Below are 20,562 nucleotides of genomic sequence, written 5' to 3' on the forward strand. Positions count from 1 at the left end.
AAGCCTGAACACAGAGGCTAGTTGGGATGACGGGGTGCGAGGAGGGACACAGGTGATGAGTGAGTGGGCGGAGAGGAGGGGGACACCACTCCCGGGCCCGAGGGAAGGAGGGGATGAGGCTGCCGGCAAATGCTGGACTCAGGATCTTCCCAGGGGAGCAGGGCGGCCGCCACCTCACCCAGGACAATGCACCGTAGAACCCAAAGCAGCCTTCCCCACGCCGGCCGGTCTTCCCGGCCCTGCACCCACTTCCCGGTGCCCCGCTGCCCTGTTGCCGTGACACCCTCGACCCCGGGATGCGGGGTCTCCTCTGCCTCCCTGGGCCTCCCCGCTTCAGCCGCGTGGGGCGACTCCGCTTCCCAGGCCGCGGGACGTCTTTTCCTCCAGGTTCCAGTCCCGGCCCTTCCCGGGCCCCCCGCGGCACCGCCCACCTGGCCACAGCCGCAGCCCGCCCGGGCCGCCGCCAGCCAACAGCCCCTCCCGGGGTGGAGTTTCCCCTCCCCCTCCCCCTTTGTGGCAGGGCCCCACGGGACGCCCCTCTGCCTCCGCTCCACGTCCAGGGGGCCGAAGGGGCGCCGGACGAGGGGCTGTGCGGAGAGAGGGGTTCGGCGGCGCCAGGACTCCCGCGGGCTCCCCGGAGCAGGGGCCAGGAGGAGGGGGAGCGGGAGCCGCGGGGGCCTCTGCAGCAGAAGGGGGAGGAGAATGGGGAGGAGCTGGGGGGCAGGCAGGCGGGGAAGGAGAGGTCTTAAGGGGCGGCGAGAGCAGGTCGGATTTTCTCCGAGGCTGGCGACCGGCGGAGCTCCAACCTGCGCTTAGAGCTCGCTGCGGCCGTCCTGCCCCGCGCCCTCCGGAGACCTGGACCGTACCACGGTGAGCGCAGAGCGCGAGGCGCGGAGGCCGGACTCTTCGGGCGGCCGGGGGTGCTCGGGCGGAGGGAGCGAGTCTGCGGGACCCGAGCAAGTTTCCCAGGTCGGCGCGGGGCCCGGCGCCTTCAGACTCGCTCTCTTCTCTCTTCCGCAGATGTGGAAACGCTGGCTCGCGCTCGTGCTCGCGCTGGTGGCGGTCGCCTGGGTCCGCGCCGAGGTAGGTGAGGGGCCGAGGAGTCCGAACTCGGTCCCCGGGGCCGCTTGGGTCTGCGCGCTGGGCGGGTGGGCGCGCGTCCTGGGGATGCTCTCCCGGGGTGGTGCTGGGAGTTTCCGTCCTTGGGGTGGGCTGGGGTGGAGCTAGGGGAGTGCTGTGGACAGAAATGCTACTCACGAAACTTAAATCTCTAAAGCAGGAAAAGTAGTTCGGGCCGTAAGCGGGAGCCCCAACGCGGCTAACATGGAGGGAGAGCGGGGAGGAGGAGAGGGGACGGGCTGGGCCGACGGGGACGAGGCGGCGACTGGAGCAGCAGCGAGTTCAAAAAGGCGCCTCAGTTCCTTCCTTCACTTCAGAGGAGACAGAGTAGTTGGGGACTTTTCCCTCCCAAGTCTGTCTCCTGGGGGCGGGGGCAGAGGAATCTCGGGATTCTTCTTTTGGGGCAAAATTAATTTTCCTTTCTGTCTTTTAAAGTGAGATCATGATTCCCTGAAATGTATTTTCTTCTTTGTGAAGTGCCCTCGGGTTATGTATTATCATCTGAGCCATGTAACGGCCTTTTCCGAAATGTTCCCTGTAACGTTGCGCAAGTGTAAGAGAAAATCCATTGCTCTGCTCTTTGGGGGCTCGAGTTTCTAGTTAAAGCATTTCAGCCCTTGTTTTTTTGTACCAATTTTTTCAGCTCTAACGACCTTCCTGAGACACTACAAACCAACCAACAAACTCTTTGCTCAGAAGCCCCTCCATTAACTCAAAGGTTTATGGACAGAAAATAAACAATTCTAAATTCCCCGGGCTCCAGTCTCCAGGAAAGTGAGGTCAGAAACTAAACATTTGATAATTATGGCAGGAAATATGGAAGGAATTAAAAAGCATGAGGGAGAAGAAATGGAATGTACATTACAAAAGAAATAGCTCCCTGGTGGGTGGTTTATGCTCCCCGTTTGAATTTTTTCCTTCATATTACAGTTTAACCACACCCTTAGCATCGCAGCTTGACTCTGCCCAAAAAAATAATAAATGCTTACAAGGTCTTCACAATTTTTAAAAGATACGCATTGTACTGAATTATCATTTAATTCACTACTACGTTGTTGATTGAGGTGGAAACTCAAATCAACTGTTTTTACTCCCAATGAAATAAAAATAGCTAATATTTATTAAATATCTGCTGTGTTGTAATAGAATTCCACTTTAATGACAGATACATTGAGTCAGAGAAGGTTACCCAATGCTCTCAGCTACTAAATGCTAAGGGTGGGATTTGAACCCAAACAGTCTGGCTCCGGACTCAAGGCTCTTGACTACGAGCCCACACCACTTCCAAGCACAATGGTTTAACATTTACGAAGTACATTTTTGTATACCACACATTGGGCTATGCACATTACCTGCAGTTGTTTCTTTTAAAGCTCCCAAACCCTGTAATGTAAGTTTTATTATCCCGATTTTACAGAGGAGGAAACAGGTTTAAGGAAATTAGGTAACTTGCCCAGGGTCATACAACTAGTTAGCTCTGAAGCAGGATCTGAGCCCATCTGTCTATCTTTGGAGCCCATCTTGAATTCCATGTCTGCTTCTTACCCATTTGGTTTTCCAGGGTTTGCATTTGAGGGAGTATTTCCCTTCACTGGCTGATGTAGCCCTGGTTAAGAAACATTCCTCCATCCCCTACTGTGGCCCTCAAAAGGCAGCTGCAGACCAGTGATGGATGAGGTGAATCCCTGGTTGGTTTTCCAGCAGGCTTAAGAATTGCCAGCCAGTGTGTGAAATCACTCAGTGAACTGGAATGCAGATATGAGGTGTGAGGAGGCTGTTGGTTCACTCACCAGGCTGTGTGGCCCAAGGTCTGGGATCTATTCTAGGCGGCCTGCAAGACACACACCCCTCCCAACCCCCTTCCTCACAGGGAAAACTTACCCCTGGTAGGAAGTTCCCCCAGCAGCAATTTCCTGCTGGAGGTAGAAGAGCATCCAGTGCTCTCACAGAAGTCCCAGGCAAACTCTACAGGGAAGAAGGCAAAATAGAGAAGTACTGAGATGTAAAAACAGAGCGTGTTGGTGGAGAAAGGAGGCTGTGAACTCACAGCGTGTGGAAATGGTCACAATGAAAAGAGCGAGGGGTAGGTATGAGCTAGGTTACATTCCATGGCTCCAGGTTATTAAGGATTATTATCTTTTAATTATTCCAACTTCCTGGTGCCTGGCCAAGTAACATTTGGCAAGTTTTTAATCCATTGAATAATAATATACCTTTAACTATTGATGAAGAGGTACATTAACCCTCTCCCTGTGGGAATAGTAATTTGGATTTTTTTTAAAGCATTTTATCTTGTAGTTAGTGGTGCTTGCCGTTTAAATGTCTTCCTTGTTAACTCTAGGGACGGTCTGCAAAAACAGTCACATCATGACATTTACAGTCTATTGGCATGAATCTATTGTAAACGTTAAATCAGCTAAAGTTATACGAATATTGTTGAAGTTTTTAGAAATGAAATTTAGAAAATAAATTGAGGCGTCTTGGTGCTTTCTGCTTTTTTGCAACCGTAAATATTTAATTCAGCATATTTTTTAAAAATTTAATCGCTTTACAAATCATGTTGATGTTTGAAGCAGCCAGAGCCTCTGTAGTAAACTTCAGAATCACAGTTGCTCACCACTTGGGAAAAGGTAATTGTGATCAGTATTAATGCCAGTCTATGTCAATCCCATTTGGTTAGATTCTCAAAATTATTAACAAAAGTCTTTAAGGAGCCTGGGCTTAGGGGCTCATGCCTGTAGTCCCAGCACTTTGGGAGGCCAAGCTGGGAGGACTACTTGAGTCCAGGAATTTGAGACCAGCCTTGGCAACATGGTGAGACCATATCTCTACAAAAAATAAGAAAATTAGTTGGGCATGTTAGCATATGCCTCTGGTCCCAGCTACTCAGGAGGCTGAAGCAGGAAAATCACTTGAGCCCAGGAGGTTGAGGCTGCAGTGAGCCATGATGGTGCCACTGCACTCCATCCAGCCTGAGCAACAGAACGAAACCTTGTATTTAAAAAAATAGAAACAAACTCATTAAGCAGAGTGTCATATTGTTTTGAATGTGTTTCATGGTCTCCTACTTCCTTGGCACCTCGTGACTGCTTTCTCATTGCTGCTTCTCTTTCTTACCTGCTCACTCTCTTACTACTCTGTCTGCAGCATATACCTTCAGCCAGCCTCCCTCCAGATTCTGCCACATCCACCTGAGCACACACACCCATGCACTCTGTAGTCTGCTTGAAAGAGGGTACTGGGTGCAGCATATGTCTCAGATGTGTGTAGATTAACATGTGGATGGACTAGGCAGAGAGGGCAGCAGCAGAGGGAATGCCTCCACTAACAATTACACAGATACCCCTTTTCTAGATTATCTGGGGAGGGGGCTGTGTGAGCCTGCTCTTCACCCCTTTCCCATCCCCCTCCCATTGGGAATTACTGCAGTTCATTGAGAAGTGTTGATGGTGGATGCATGGTACGGAGCCTGGGAAAATGTTAAGAACACAGGCGGTAGTGTGTGTGCCCTTGAAGCTCAATCAGTGGATATCTGTCACTCTAACATGGTGGGCTGGAGAGAACCCTGTGAGCCCAACTGCCTGCTTTAGGAAGACAGCCCTGGCAAGTACCCAAGCATATCCCAGCTCTCCTTTGGTGGATGTCTCTGCTGTCACTATGATTCCCAGCATTCCAGGCCTAGAAATTCATTATGATAAGTCACATGTACAGTTGACTGCTTTGTAGTTCAGAATCCTCGTTCCAGTAAGGGCTCCATGCTTGACCCATGAACTTTGAGTGCCTTACCTAAGAGAGAACAGTAACAATTCTACAAACAGATGTACTTCACTTAGCTCTAGACGTGCAATACTAGAAGATTATGAGGGCTTTGTCCTTCTGAGGCCACGTTTCTTAACCTCATTTGTACCCTATTATCAGCATATAGTTAACCACTAGGGGTTTTATTTGGGAGCGCCTCTGTGTTCTTTAGAATTGTTCTGATGGTAGACTCAAGTAAGCCTTCTGTCTAACCCATATCTCTGACTGCATCTTCTTGGAGCCACAACTTGTATTAACAAAGCTAAAGAGATCACTAAAATGATCTCTTGCTTGTTTATCCTGTGGCAAATAAGCTACTTGTTGCAATTCTAAAGACCATTGCTGGAAATTGGGGTGTAAAACATAGTGCCTCTGTGGACTAGTCAGAACAGGACAAGCACCCAGCATACGAGTCCCTGGCCATTGCAAGTGGCTTTAGAAGGTGGACACGTTACAGTTCTCTTAGAACTCTCTGGATTGGGTGACAGAAACCAAGACTTCATCCCCAGGCTCACAGAAGCAAGTTGGAGAGGAACCATGAGGTGACGATCTGGTTGTGGGCTGAGGTGGATATAATGATCCCAGAGGAAATGCCCCAAAGATGAAAGTCTTCAAAGCCAGTGAGGCAGAGCAACACATGCTGCCACAAGAACAGGAAGTAAAGGATGAGCTGTAAATACCAGTGATCATATATGAGAATTGAAAATGTCATGGATTCTTTGTCTTAGTCCTCTTCAAATAACTGGACGTCTGGCAGAATGTTTCTAACAGACATAAATTTTATTAGCTTAATGATACCAGTTAATAGGGAAAAGTAGAGGTAGATAGGTTCATGTTGTAAGACAGATGATTAACGTCCTCAGAAGGCAAATGCATACTTTTTGTCTAGGATGCTCTATTCTGACTCCTGCTATTTTGGCAAGGGGCACTTTCTCTGAGAGTACACCATGAATGGCATGGCCTTCCCTTCACTGTCCTCATCGAGCCCATTCCCTCCTGCAGCTGAGCGCACCTGGTACTCAGGTGACCTGAGTCACAGTGAAGCACAAGGCATGGTCTCTGCCCTCAGATTATTTACAATCTAGTGGTGGGCCCAGGTGCTTTAAATCGTGGCAGCTACAGTTTTATATTATTATAACTACATAGTAACTAGTAGTTTTATACTTATTATTGCTGTTTGTTTTTTAAATTTACATTAATGTAGGGCTTTCCTTTGTAAGATCCTTTTATGGTAGCAAAATGCACAAATCTTCCACGTATAGCTTCATGAACTTTTACATCTGGCCCATGTAGGCACCATCCAACAAGACTGAGGGAGTCGGTACAGAAAGGAGGCTATGAACCTGTGTGTTACCATGAAGTTACATACAGAAAAAGTTACCATGAAGAAAATGAGGGATAGGGATGAACTAGGGTACATGACTCTGTGCCCAAAGACGACCATCTTTTAATCTGTCTCTTCTCTGGTGTCTAGCTCTGGTAACATTTGGCAAGTTTCTAATCCATGTTTTAACAACAGCAAACCTTCAATAATTAATGAAAGGTAAATTAACCCTCTCTATATGAGACTTACTATTTGGATGTTATTTTTAACATTTTAACTTGTTAACAATAAATGACTTTCCTTGTTAGCTACAAGGATGTGCAGCAAACACAGTGAAATACAGCCTTTGTTGACATGAATCCGTTCTGGTAAACTTTAGATCAGCTTTGGGGAGCTTTCTTGACTGTTTTGTGGATGGATAGATATTCCAGGGCTCACTGTAATCTATATTAAATTCAGCAAAGAACTCAAATCATTCTGTTAGACCACTTTGCCCTGGTCATTATTACTTTTGAAAGGACTCTATATAAGATGTCAGTCATGTTATTTATGACAGCAAAAAACGTAACACTGACTACATAGTCAACCATAGGAGAAAGGTTAAATAAATCATGGAACAGCTATATGTGCCACCAGAAGCATTTACAAAAACATTTTGAAGCTCTGGCAAATGATTATAATTTAATTTAGAAAGCACACACCCCCCAGCTTTGTTCTCACAACTGTAAACATTTATAGAAAAGTACAACAAACAAATGTCTTAGAAATTATCTGTAGGTAGTGGATTTATGGGTCATTTTATTCTTTGTCCCAGTCTTTTCTGTATTCTCTCAGCTTTTAATTAGCATATTTTATTTTCATATTTTATCAGAAAATAACATACTAACTGTTTTATTTAAATAAAATACCACATGTTAGGAGAAGGGAAAATTCCTCTTGAAAAAAGGAGGGGATCACAAGAATGGTCACGATGTCAAGGCACTGGATGAAATATCCAAGGGGCAGGACTTCAGGGATTGCTTAAGGAGAAAAAGGTGGGGTGGTAAATGGCCTTTCAGAGATGGCACAGACATGACATACGTATTACCGCTACCCTCTCCCTTACCCATGACACACATTTCTAATCAATCATAGAATTCTTTCCTACTGAACTTGGAGAAGGTTTGAAAATCCTATTCAGCAATGTTCTAGGTAGCCACTAGCAATGAGAGTCTATATGAGATGAAAGCTATTTACCATCCCTGCTGGAAAAATCAGTCCAATTTGACAAACATTGACACATCTTTAGCCAAAATTAAGATAATTAGAAGGCAGAGTTTGGGACTGTATGAAACTGACAAAAACAACATGGGGTAATAGGTGATAGAACTGGGTTAGCAAATGGATGAAATGTCAGGAAAACAGCACTTACACCAGATTTTGGCCCAAGCTTCTAAGTTCTTTGGATGAATCTGAACACCTTAAAATAAGCCAGACCCTCTAACATTGGCCCCATCAACAAAATATGATGAGAATTTTCTTGGCTATTCTGATGAAGTAAATAGTTGCTCTGCTAAAGTTCTAAGAGCTGCTGCTGTCACAGATAACAGCTTTTGCATTAGCAGCAGCCTGGCAATAACTTGCTAATAGAATGCTCTTTGGGTATTTGGAGTACAAAATAATTCTCATAAATCTTCATTTCCTGCTTTGGTTGGAGGATTTCCATTTAATCTTTTCGTAGACTTTAGATGCTCATTTGGAAGCCATCACCAATAAACTATTCCCAGGATTAAGTCTGAATGTATGACCCCCATATATCCCTTGAATAATCCTGGACACTATTTGTGACCAACCAAGCTGTTGCCAAACAAGTCATGTGATACATGACAAAAGCTATCACATGTTGCAGGCCCAGATTTACACGTGCATGCATGTGTGCGTGTGTGTGTATGTCATGGGATATTGGCTTGAATTGATGTAAGGAAAACATCTCTTTGTCTTTCTATATTTTTTGTTGTTTCAAGATTTAAAATCCTATGTCTTAGGCAAAATTTGTCTTTTCTCCTGTCTTTCCTCTTATCCTTCAATGACAGTTAATAAGTATAATTTATTGATCTATGGAAGTGTCAGGCATTATGCTAGTCAGTTTGCACATATGCTACTATTAGGAACCGTGTCGGACTAAAAAGCCTTACCATACAGATCCCTGTTCTGAAGGAGCTGCTACCACCATTGCTTCTTGGCCATTAGGGGTCAGATGTAAGGCTTTAGCAGAAATTCCCCTTCCTCACCTCTTGCCACTACTTCAGAAAATCCTGAAACATGGCAGTGGGATAGATGGCCCCTGCCTTCTCGGAATTTGAAAGACTCCACTTAGGCAGCTGGGGCCCTTTTCAACCTGTCCACCTAATCAGTATGTCCAGTAGATGGCAGCTTTTTGTGTGGAACTTTATCTTACCTTGTGACCATTCCGGGGGTCTGCTGTTTTTCTCTTCCCGTTTTCCTTGTCTTTTCTTGTTCACATTTCTGGGTGTCTCCAAGTCTGCTTTTTTTTCTTTTTCTTTTTTTTTTTTTTTGAGATGGAGTCCTGCTCTGTCACCCAGGCTGGAGCATAGTGGTGCCATCTTGGCTCACTGCAACCTCCTCTGCCTCCCGGGTTCTAGTGATTCTCCTGCCTCAGCCTCCTGAGTAGCTGGGATTACAAGCGCCTGCCACCACACCCAGCTAATTTTTGTATTTTTAGTAGAGATGGGGTTTCACCTTGTTGGCCAGGCTGGTCTCGAACTCCCAGCCTCAAGTGATCCACCTGCCTCCGCCTCCCAGAGTGCTGGGATTAGAGGTGTGAGCCACGATGCCAGGCCTAAATCTGTCTTTTTCACAGACTCTGTAACAAACTCATTTTGTTATTAAGAGCAACATTGTAGAACAGTGAAAGAGTCTGACTTAGAAATCCTGCTCTGCCCTTTTCTGGGCACCTTTTTAAAGTTATGTAATGTCTCTAACTTGTAGCTTCAGTTAAGAGCCAGGGCTTTGAGGCAGTGGACTGAGTTTGAATTCTGGCCTTGTCTAGCTGTGAGGCCTTGTGCAAGTTACTTAACCTCCATGAAGTCACTTTCATTACCAGTAGAATGGGAATCATTCCGTGTTTCTGCCTGTCTACTCGATTTGATCACGGAAAAGATCTCCTCTACTCATGGTATAAAGTCAACACCAAAAACAAATACCTGCAAGAGATGAAGGGCCGCTTACCAGTCCCCACGAGGCTCTGACAAAGAATGTTTTTGACTAATGATTTCACCAAGAGAATTCTCAATATACAAGTAAACATCCACTAGGCATTGTCTTTATTTGCATAGCCTTTGTGCTGGCTCAGGTTGTTACTCTGATTACTGATGTAACCTTGAGAGGAAGTATAACATAATGGCTTAGCGCTCAGACCTGGAAGCTAGATTAAATCCTAGCACTGCCCTTAGTAGCCATGTGATCTTGGGAAAACTACTTAAAACTTCTCTGAGCCTGTTTCCCCATCTCTAAAATGTGCTTAATCCGGAGTATCTACCCCATAGGTTAGTTGTGAGAATTAAATAAGCTCTTACATGTAAAGCAGAGTGTTTTGGCACACAGTGTGCAGTGTTAGTTGGTATTATCATCCTCATGACATCTCTGTGGGATGAACTCCAAAAGCCATGGTGTGTGTGTTTGTGTGTGTGTGTGTACATGTGTGTATGTTGTGTATGTGTGTACACGTGTTTGAGCACCCATTCACATATGTGTATATGTGTGCTCATGGCATGCAGAAGTCTCCTTGCTGCTTTTTCCCTCTCCAGAGATTTAAGTATCACCTTCTTTTTTAAAGAGAAAACTAGGATATTTATTTCAGTGGATGCTTTAAGGCCCAGAATTTTTATCAGAACCCTTGCTTCTGCTGAGCTAATCTTGCCCTTAAACTTCTATATAGTGTTGCTTCTGTGAAGCCACAGTTCTATCATTCCTCCAGGAAGAGACTGAAGTACTCATGGAGCATCTCCTGTGCAGAGGCAGTAGGATAGGAAGCCAGCATAGGTTCTTCCTAAAAGTAGAGTGAGTGAATGGAAATAACTGGGAAGGAAACAGAAAGAAAAGGCAATAAAAGATGTATGTATGGAGGTAGCAAACAGATATCTTGGGTGGTCATTTTCATTTTGCTGTGGTCTTCATAGCATGACCTGTTACCAGGCAATAAATTCCAAATTGTTGGTGTGGAAAATGTGATAATGCAAAGGAATAGGATCCTTTGCTTTCATTATTTCAAAAATAAGTGCCAATTACTCTCAAAGACAGGGTAAGAAGTATTCCTGGAGCAAGCTGGAATTTGTCCCTTTGGGAGCCAAGGCCACAGCTTCTGGTACTTTGCACACAGACCTGGAATCCCACTAGGGAGGGGCTGCTGTGTTTGCAGCCAATCTGATGCCAGCCTCACATGCCCACCCTTTCCTGGCCATAGAGCCAGGTCTCTTTACCACTCCTTATGTTGCTCTTTGCTTCATCTTTCTCCTCTATTTTCCTTCTCTCACCATCACAGAGAGGTCATCCTGAAGTGTCTGGGCCGCAGTAGGAGCTGCCAAACATTCACGAACCACCATGTTCACATTAGATGCAGAGATAAAACTGCACAAAGTCTCAATACACTATTTTTCATCACTCATCTGGGACAAAGTAAAATTTTTCAAAGTCAGCTCAAAAGAGGAAGGCAAAAGGTATTGCAAATCTGTTCAGGCACTGCGTTAGTGCTGGCGGATAAGAGACCTTGTGCCCAAAGAGCTTGCAGTCCGGAGGGGAGGCAGACAGGAACACAGGCTCAAAGTGATGCAATGTGAGAAGTATTAGGACAAGGCTGAAAACCTAACCCAGCGTAACAGGCTCAGGAGCGCTTCCAGGAGGAAGTGACCCACCAGCTGAGCTCTGAAAAATGACTGATAGTCACTGTGTCTTACTTGTGGACATTTGAAAACAAACCAAAGACACTTGTGCTAGGTAACATGCACTCAGCATTGTAGAGGCCCAGTCATTTAACTGTCTGGGTTACATCACTTGTTATATGGCTATGTGTCTAGAACAATGGTTCAGACATGGCCATTCTGGCCACATAGACATGGCAGGCATGACTTCCATTTGGAATTCGGTCCAGTTACTTCTGAGTCACATTGGAATGCAGTTTTTACAGTGGAGCATTTGCAGCCTAATGATCAGTGACTTAGGAGTTTGGGGGATTTTTTTGTGGTGGTTGTTTTGTTTTTTTGACACAGGACTTGCTCTGTTGCCTAGGCTGGATAGCAGTGACACAATCTTAGCTCACTGCAGCCTCTACATGCTGGCTTAAGCAATCCTTCCACCCAGCAGAGTAGCTGGGACTACAGGCATGTGCCATCTGGCCCAGCTAATTTTTGTGTTTTTAGTGGAGACAAGGTTTCACCTTGTTGCCCATGCTGGTCTCTAACTCCTGGGCTTAAGTGATCCTCCCTCCTCAGCTTCCCAAAGCACTGGCATTACAGTCGTGAGCCACAGTGCCCAGCCTTAGGAGATGTTTTAAGGCAATTTCTTTGTTCTCCAGATGTATTCACAACTGTTCCGCATTAAATAAGGCCAAATGGCAAGACAGCTCTAAAACGCCAGCTGAGTTGCTAGGTAGGGTTGTACAGACTGTTCACTGCACAATTGTGTCATGTACCTGTGTGTGGTACAGGGCTTGTCTGCCCACCCACAGGAAGGGGCACCTTTTTTTCTAACTGATGTGCAAAGCTCCCCAAACCCAACATTATCTCTGAGTCATATGATGTTTATTAGACTGTGGTGGTCATTTCTACATTTGTGCGTCTTATAAATTGATTTTGTTCAGACTCTTGCAAAGTTTTTGTACTAGGCCTCCATCAAAAGCCAGTTCTGTGTTTTTGTAGATTTTCCTCATAGATAAGCAGAGATGATAGACATGAAAATCTTAAACATCTGGTTTCTTGTACCCACAGTGTGCTACTTTGGGCTGTTGCACAACTCAGTCTAGTTTGGGAACTGTGGTTCCCAGGAATTAAAACAAGTATTCCCAGCTTCCTTCTGATTGCTGGATTAGCAGAATTTCCCCAGCCTCCAGCTGAATTCCAGCCCCTGGGAAGAAATGCCTTAGAGTGAACCCCCCGCCTGGAGCCTGTCAGAGGTTGTGTCATGTGTTTGCATTAACTGAACAAAAACCGAGCAGGCTTTCCGGCCTTGCTCTCCCCTCCTCCCTGCACGCCTCTCTGCTGGGAGAGGCCAGTTAAAGTCTAGACACTGTCTGCTTGGCTCTGTGCCTTTTCAGCACAATCCACACGGTTCTGCAGCTCTTACTTTGGTTGCCTGTCCTCACTCGTTTCCCCAGTTTTCCTAGTCAGCCTTAAACTGTCTCGGGGGACTGGCAACGAGCCGCACACATAGGAAACAGGTGAGTGAATTTATGAGACTGTCAGCATTCAACTGCCTTGAAAGGTTCAGAGTGAAGATAGCAGCAGTGCTGGCTGAAACTGTGGCTGAATTTACAGACATCCCTGGTGTAAGCTGGCTTCAAATGAACCTCCATTTACTGGCCAGAGATGGGCTGGGACGAGTAACTCGGGACAGATAGTGGCACCCCAGGTAATGAGCAGCCACCTGACTCCTCATCTGCCAAATATGGGGGGTTAGAGTAGGTGGGCTCTAAAATGCAGCTTTGAAATCCTATTCATATAAAAGGAGGCAGATATTCTAGGCTGGATTATCAAAATATTCTACTTAATGGAATTGGGATATTTGATTAACTCTTACCGTGATTTACAGCCTAGCAAAGAACAGTTTGAAAGCTAGGCTGGCTCAAGAATGAGAAAACAGGGTGAATAAAAACAGGAGGCATCTTGTGTCCTTTACTTCCTCTCGCCATGTAGTGAGTGGAATATAAACAGTACAGCATATGGCACCTGAACAGTCTTCATGCCCAGGAATCCCAAATGCTGTTTACTCTACAGAAAGGAATCCCTTGATTTTCCACTTCAGAAGCCAACTGCTCAACACCACTGGGGAAGAAATGAAGAACCCTGAGTCTCCTTGTAGTCAATCAGGAAATTTTGGGTGCAAAAAAGGGAAGACAACCCCTAATTCAGAGTGTGCAATTTGAGATTTATTGAACTTATTTGAAAAACAAAAGCAAACAAAACTTTCTTCTCACTTCTGTAAATGTTCACATTTTCTTTTAAAAATAATGATGCAGTATGGCAAATGGCTTACAGAAATAGTTGTCTGAAACTATTGCATGGACCCTGATTTTGTTTTCTGGAATACTTCTTGTTACCTTTCATCATGTTGCCTGGCCCATGGTCAGGATCCAGGGGCTCCTGAACAAGTATTAATGAATTGCCTGCCCTACCCCCCTGGCCCTGATCTCTGATCAGATCAGGGCTCTTACTACAGCCCATGGGCACTGGTCTTTTGCTTTGACCCAATGGTTAAATCAAGTGACTTGTTATGGTGAACACATAAGGAAGCAGAGGCCAATGCAGATGTTTTAGTCCTACTGAAATGCTTGGTACCTTGCCTGTACTCCAGTTTCCAAATCTCACTAGAGAATCCCAGTGTGCTAAATCATGCTATTGATCCTGACTGGGGAGCCAGCCAGCTCAGTATTGGAGGTGGCCTTCCTAGTAAAGGTACAGTACAGATTAGGAATTAAAATTGGCTGTGCCCCAGGGTAGACTATATGTGTGTGTTTCTGTGTGTGCATGCATGGATATGTGTCTGTGTACATACAGAATACACATACATGCACACACACACACTAGATAGACACTGACTTAAATTTCACCACTAGGAGAACATGGCCATCTCCCTGTAGGTCAAATAGTGAGACTTTTCTCACAAAAATTCCTGTGGAATTTGTTTTGTTTTAATTTAGTTTCGTGTTTGACTTCTGTTATACTGCCCTGATTTCTTTCTAAGCCTGGACACATAGACACAGTGCTTATTTTTATGGTGTGAAGTTGGCCTGTTAATGAATTTAATAAGTGCATGTCATTATTCACTCATTCCCTACCATATTCCAAACAATAAGAGGTTTTCCCTCCCTAATCCCACAGCCTATTAGCTTCTGTAAGGGTTGGGCTAATTACATGTATTTTTAGCTATTGAGAAGGCCCATGTTTGTAGTTTGTGGCATAATATTTATGACAGAGAAATAGAAAATGAACAGGACCTCAAAGATGGTCCAAGAAATTTCTGATCACTTTCACACAGATACCTGGCTCATCTAAACTGTAGTGTGAAATTGATGCATGTGGAATTTCTATCAGAGAGGCTAAACACTATTGAAACAGAAATACAGACGCTCACCCTGAGCAAAGACTCAGACATACTGAGTTCTCTTTATTGTCAGGGTCCCTACCAGGAGGGCCCAGCATGGCTTCTTGGCGGCCCAGCCCAGCTCACAAAACTTGCTTTGGGATGGAGGCAGATGTATGCTTGCCAGTCATTCACAAATACTCGGAGCACACAGTTTCACTTCTCCCAGGGCAGCACCATCCTTGGTTCTGCACCATGTGCTATAATTATGATGCTACAGGGACAGGCTGAGGCCTACATCAGAAGCAGGAAATTCACCTGACTTCTCCCAAGAGTCCCAACAGTCTTTCAGGAATGTGTCTGTTTATGTTTTGTTCCCCTTCCTCTAGTTTTCCCTCCTTGACATTTTCTATTTTCTTTCTTTTCTTATCCTGTGTGGCCTTGGTCTTGCTGACAGCTACATGCAGAGATGCAGATTTTCTGGTGTAGCTATTTATTTTAAGGAGAAAAACGTTCACTTTATGCATTAATTGGCGTCTGCTTCCTGTTCCACAGAAGGGTAATTTTCTGTGTGGCACCAAGGGCTTGATAATGATCAAAGAAAACCTCAGTTCCCAGTAGGAACACACTTCAGGTGTGAGTCCACTTTGGGTTTCTCAGTCTCCTTTCTTGGGAGATGGAGCTAGAAGGGTGAATGGGACTGGGAAGTGTTTTGAGTAGAGGCCAGACATTCAAGTCTTAGCTAAATGTTGGGTACAATAATTTCAGTACTCACTGCAGACTTATTTCTTAATAAAACTCCCCAAGCTACTTGTGGACCATTTTGTTTTAAAGGATAGTTACAGAGTTAACCGCTTCCTCTTACAGATGCAGTTGAAGAGTCTTTGTGTTTCTTCATTTGCTACAAAAGAACATATATAAGCTAGATAAGAAACCATGTTGGGGTTGTTTTGTTTATTACATGTCCTATTTTAGGTACTTTTTTTTTGACAAAAATAAAAAAGGGATATGAAGTCCTGTAAAAACAACCAGTGCTTGAGGATGACTAACCCCACTATATTGGTCATTTTACAGCTTAGGTAATTGCGTTTTTCTTCCAAATTCCCCATACACATTTGATCAAATAGAAGTCTCTTCATTTCCTGCTTTAAGTTGCTCCATGGAATTGCTGTGTGGATTAGAGAGCAAGTTGGGTTCCTCCCCAGTGGCTGTGTTTCCGTTGGTTGATTGGGTTATTTTCCAGGTAATACTATCATTATTTTGCCCAGTCTAAATAGCGTTGTCGTGTAGTGACCGTAATTATTCATGTTATAGTGGCCTGGAATGTAAAGACTTCCTCATTCTCCAGTGATTTGTTGTTTAACTCCAGGTATGCATGTATTTGGGGCTTAGATAGCTGAGGCTCTAGACTGCCAGTCTGTGGGCTCAGATGTGACAGTAGCCATATTCAGAAAGTCATGACAGTCTCTGAGAGAGAGAGACAAAAGTTAGCAATTCTAAGTCTAAGAGTGTTCAAAGCATGTGATGAACTGTCCCCAAATGGTTCTTGTCCTAGAAGTGGGTGGAACAAATAGGAAGAAGGAAAATAGTGATGAGGAAGACTGGGAGAAAGGAGGTGGTGATGCACGTGGGAAACTCCGTTAATTTTAGTGGGTTAATAAGCAAATGCAGATGAGGCGATTGAGTGAAGAATTTCTATTCTTTAAGTGCTTCATAAGAAAATACTGTGAGTGAACACTGCAGATATATATGATCAGAAAAGATATATCACTGTTTTTTGTTTGTTTGTTTTTGTTTTGAGACAGAGTCTTGCTCTGTTGCCCAGACTGGAGTGCAGTGGCAGGATCTCGGCTCACTGCAACCTCCGCCTCCTGGATTCAAGCAATTCTCGTGCCTCAGCCTCCCAAGTAGCTGGGATTACAGGTGCCTGTAACCACACCTGGCTAATTTTTATATTTTAAATGTGTGGTCTGTAAGCAAAACTTACAAATGATAATTAAAGCTGTAAATTAAAATAGGACCTCTACATAGTGTGTGGCAAGGGAGATGACGTCTACAAAGGTGCCTCCCACAAGGTAAGTACTCAATAAATAGTAGTTGCTATTGTTCTCCTTGTTGTTATGGCTTGAATTCCAAGGAACACTAACGCCATAGGGGGAGACATGAAGAGTCTAGACCCAAAGTGTGTAGTGAGTGAAGTCCATATATGTGCTAGGTTAAATGGTTTTTTAGTTAGAGGACATTCCAGAGTTTTACAAAGTTCATGTGCATTTATGACTCTAGGAAGGAAGTATAATAAGTAATGTTTCCCAAACATTTTACCACAGAACACCATTTCAAAAAAAGCCATAAATATTTCAAGGCTAGTGTTCCATGGACAGACTTCACATGAATAGGATCTATTTATATGTGACCCCAGGACTTAGTGGCCTTGCTGAACTCACTTCATAAACTAAGTTTCCTCAGGAAGACATGGGACTTGTCTGGACCCAGAGCCTGTCTCAGAGAAGATCCTCTTGGCGGTGACTCTAAAATGGACCATCAGCATGGCCATGTGCACATCTACCTAGAACTGGCTGGGCTTTTGGATATCAACTTCTGTACCCAGGAATTTTCTCTTTGATTTTTCACTTTCCCTGTTCATACCCAGTCTGTCGGAAAGTCCCATCTTCTGAACTGTCAGAATGTATCACCTCTCCATTGACTGTCCTCTGTCCCACTGCCACCACCCTAGCCAAGCTGCCATCATTATTGTGCCTGGACTATTGCAATAGCATCTAGCTGCTCTCCCCTTTCTCTCTCCTGCAACCTTGCTCTTTCTGTACAGGACAGCCTGAGTAATCTTTGTAAAACACATATCTGATCATGTCACTTGCTGAGCAAAACCCCCCAGTGGCATCCATTGCATTAAGATAAAATACAGACTTATTATCAGTACCTTTAAGACCCTACATGATCTACCCCTTGCCAGCTTTTCCCAGCTTACTTCTTGCTGCTTTGCCATTTGGACCCAGTGATGTGGCTACGCTGGCCTTTTCTCTGTTCCAGGAATGTAACAAATTCCACCCTGCTTCAGAACCTTTGCACTTTTCTTCTCTCTGTCTGAATTGCTCTCATCCTTCTGGTCCTAGCTCAAGAAAGCATTCCCTGACCACTCAATCTAAGTTGTGCCCTCTCTCCCAGTCATACATACTCTATTTTCCTCTATATACCGATCACAGGCTGAAATGAACTTGTTATTTTTGGTTATTCGCCTTCCTCCCTCCAGAGCGTGTACTCCTTTGGAACAGAGGCTTTGTCCATCTCATTCTCCAATGGATCTCTAATACCTAGAACCAGCTGTGCTTAGTGTATAGTAGATGCTTAGTAAATATTTGTTGAATTAATCCACTAGCTAAATGGATTAATAAGGCCAAATGTCTCATATGTAATATGAAGAGGTGCCTACAATCTTCGTATCTTAATGATAGTCATCCCTGTGCCGTATTCTGCAATAATATTGTGCATCTGGGAGGATGGTTGATAGCACTTGCCTGTCAACAGTTCACTTGATCTTGGACATGACAGTAGTGCTGGGCTTGCTTAATCAGACACCTGGATTCTAATTCTCTCAGCCCCAGGTGAAGCTGGAATTTAAGCAGAGGCTAGCTGAATAGTAAATATTTTTATTCTTTCCTTCCATGATCAGCAATTTTAATATAACTTGGCACCATTCCCAGAGGAAGCTAATGTCCCGAGGAATATAAAATAAAGCATTAAATTCTGTTGTTGGTAATTCTTTGCCCAAAGTCACTAGTCGCCTTTGTCTTTTGACCTCACTTTTGCTGAAACCTTTACTTTTTCTGGATCCTTCCTGCTCTTACTCTCTCTGGTTTCATTTGAATAGCAACTGTGATGTTTCCAGTATGGATAAAACAATGAAAAAGGTATTCAGTGTCACTGGATTTACACATTAAGATCTCAGAGGTGAAGTCTCATTCTGGGGAAAGTTCCACCACTAACACAGTGGTCAGCATTGGTGAAGCCCCGGGGAACCAACCACCTCCCACTTACCTGTGGCCTTAACTCCTTAAGTCAGAGTTCCTGGACTTAGCATACTGCTAAATGGAGTTGGGGGTTCCTCAGGGTAACCCAAAACATTTAAATATGTGGCATTTCTCCAGTGTTTACACAGTTAAATGAAGGATACCAGAGCTGTGAGAACAATATTGTTACATGTTACTTGGAAGTGTTTTTACCACAAATGATCATCTATCCATAGCAACTAAGCTAGTACGTTTTTGTGTAGAGTTTCTAATGCAGTCCTTGGGGAAAGACAGAATGAACAAAAAAGGAGGTCTTTGTGCATTGTGTACAGCTTGAGGGTCCCAGAGGGTTTTAATTTCTGAAAAAAATAGGGGGGAATTTGTTGCAGTGGAACAGAATACCTGGCAGCCCCTCATTGGTGGGCCTCCTGTCAGCCAAGGCCTGATTGGCCATGATAAGTAGGTTTTACAGCTCTTTCCCCCCAGCTGTGACATCCCAACTGCTTCAAGGAAAGAATGCAAGGCAGGAATGTCTCAAGAAGAATAGAATGTGCATGTTTTCATTGACTTTAATCTCAAGGCACTGAAACTGTGTGTGTGTGTGTAATATTGAAAGCTGGCAGCAAAAGAGTGTAGCAGTCAAGCCAAGAAAATTTTTAAAAAAGGTTTTGAAAAGATAGTATCTATCTCATTGCCAAATTTGTCCATGGATTTGTATGCCCCCAAAAAAGCATATGTAGCTAAGAGAAGGCTCCAAATATGTACAACTTAATTAGCCCTTTTGTCGTTATTTCTGAGCTAAGCCATAGAAAGTCTTACAGAGAGAAAGTACCGAACATTTTACCTTTCTTAAAGAGGAGACCAGAAGGGTGAAATGACTTGTCCACAGGCATTGAAAACAGAGCCAGAATTCGGCCTGAGTGTCCATGACGCCTGCCCATTCTCGAAGGACTAGGTCCTCATTACTCAGTATCCTAGTCCCAGATGCAGCCTGACATGCTGCCTTGCCTGTATGTTCAGCTAATCACTTCAAAAGTATTCCAAGTTAAAGAAGGTCTTACTCTTTCTCCTCAGTCCCTCCTCCTCTGACGCAGTGAGATCAGAACTTAGAACTATTTTTACGTCCTTTTTTCCTTTTTTTTTTAAGAGACAGGGTCTTGCTATATTGCCCAGGCTGGTCTCAAATTCCTGGCTTCAAAGAATTGTCTCGCCTTGGCCTCCCAAAGTGCTGGGATAACAGGTGTGAGCCACCACATCCAGCCATAACTGTTTAGAACCATGCTGTTCGATGCCAATAGCTGCCAGCTACAGTGGCTATTGAGCACTTGAAACGTGGCTAGTCCAATTTAGATATCCTGTAAGTGTAAAAGACGTACCAGATTCCAAAGACTTAGTGTGAAAAAAGAGTGTACAATATCTCCATATTATTGATTACATGTTGAGATGGTAATATTTTGGGACTATTTTCTTAAAATAAGTGATTACACTTAATTTCACCTTATTTCTTTTGAGTTTTTAAAATGTACCTACTAGAGGCCAGGCGCAGTGGCTCACAACTATAATCCCAGCACTTTGGGAGACTGAGGTGGCAGATCACTTGTGGTCAGGAGTTCAAGACCAGCCTGGCCAACATGGTGAAATCCTGTCTCTACTAAAAACACAAAAATTATCTGGGCATAGTGGCAGGTGCCTGTAATCCCACATACTCGGCAGACTGAGGAAGGAGAATTGCTTGAACCCAGGAGGTGGAGTTTGCAGTGAGCTGAGATCATGCCACTGCACTCCAGCATGGGCAATAGATTGGTCTCAAAAAAAAAAGTACCTACTAGAAAATTTTAAGTTCTATATGAGACGGTTATTCTATTTCTGTTGGATACCACTGTTCTAGACAGTTGTCACTTAACCATGCATTGCATTTAACCACACATTGTCTTATCTCTTATTGGATTGTGTTGTTCTGTTATTTAAAATTGCATATATTCATTCCCCCAGCTCCTCACCTAA

General features: G+C 44.2%; 1 protein-coding gene across 1 annotated transcript in view; it reads left to right on the top strand.

The window, feature by feature from the left end:
* The first annotated feature begins 515 nt into the window (after positions 1 to 515).
* Positions 516 to 20,562, top strand: part of FSTL1 (follistatin like 1) — a 56,240-nt gene continuing 36,193 nt past the window's right edge. The window contains exons 1-2 of the mRNA XM_017891329.1: positions 516 to 870; positions 1,021 to 1,083. Of these exons, the coding sequence (XP_017746818.1) occupies positions 1,021 to 1,083 (63 nt within the window). The 5' untranslated portion in view covers positions 516 to 870. The remainder of the gene's footprint in view (positions 871 to 1,020; positions 1,084 to 20,562) is intronic.

Source organism: Rhinopithecus bieti, unplaced genomic scaffold, assembly GCF_001698545.2.
Source record: "Rhinopithecus bieti isolate Rb0 unplaced genomic scaffold, ASM169854v2 scaffold_759, whole genome shotgun sequence".
Taxonomy (NCBI): domain Eukaryota; kingdom Metazoa; phylum Chordata; class Mammalia; order Primates; family Cercopithecidae; genus Rhinopithecus; species Rhinopithecus bieti.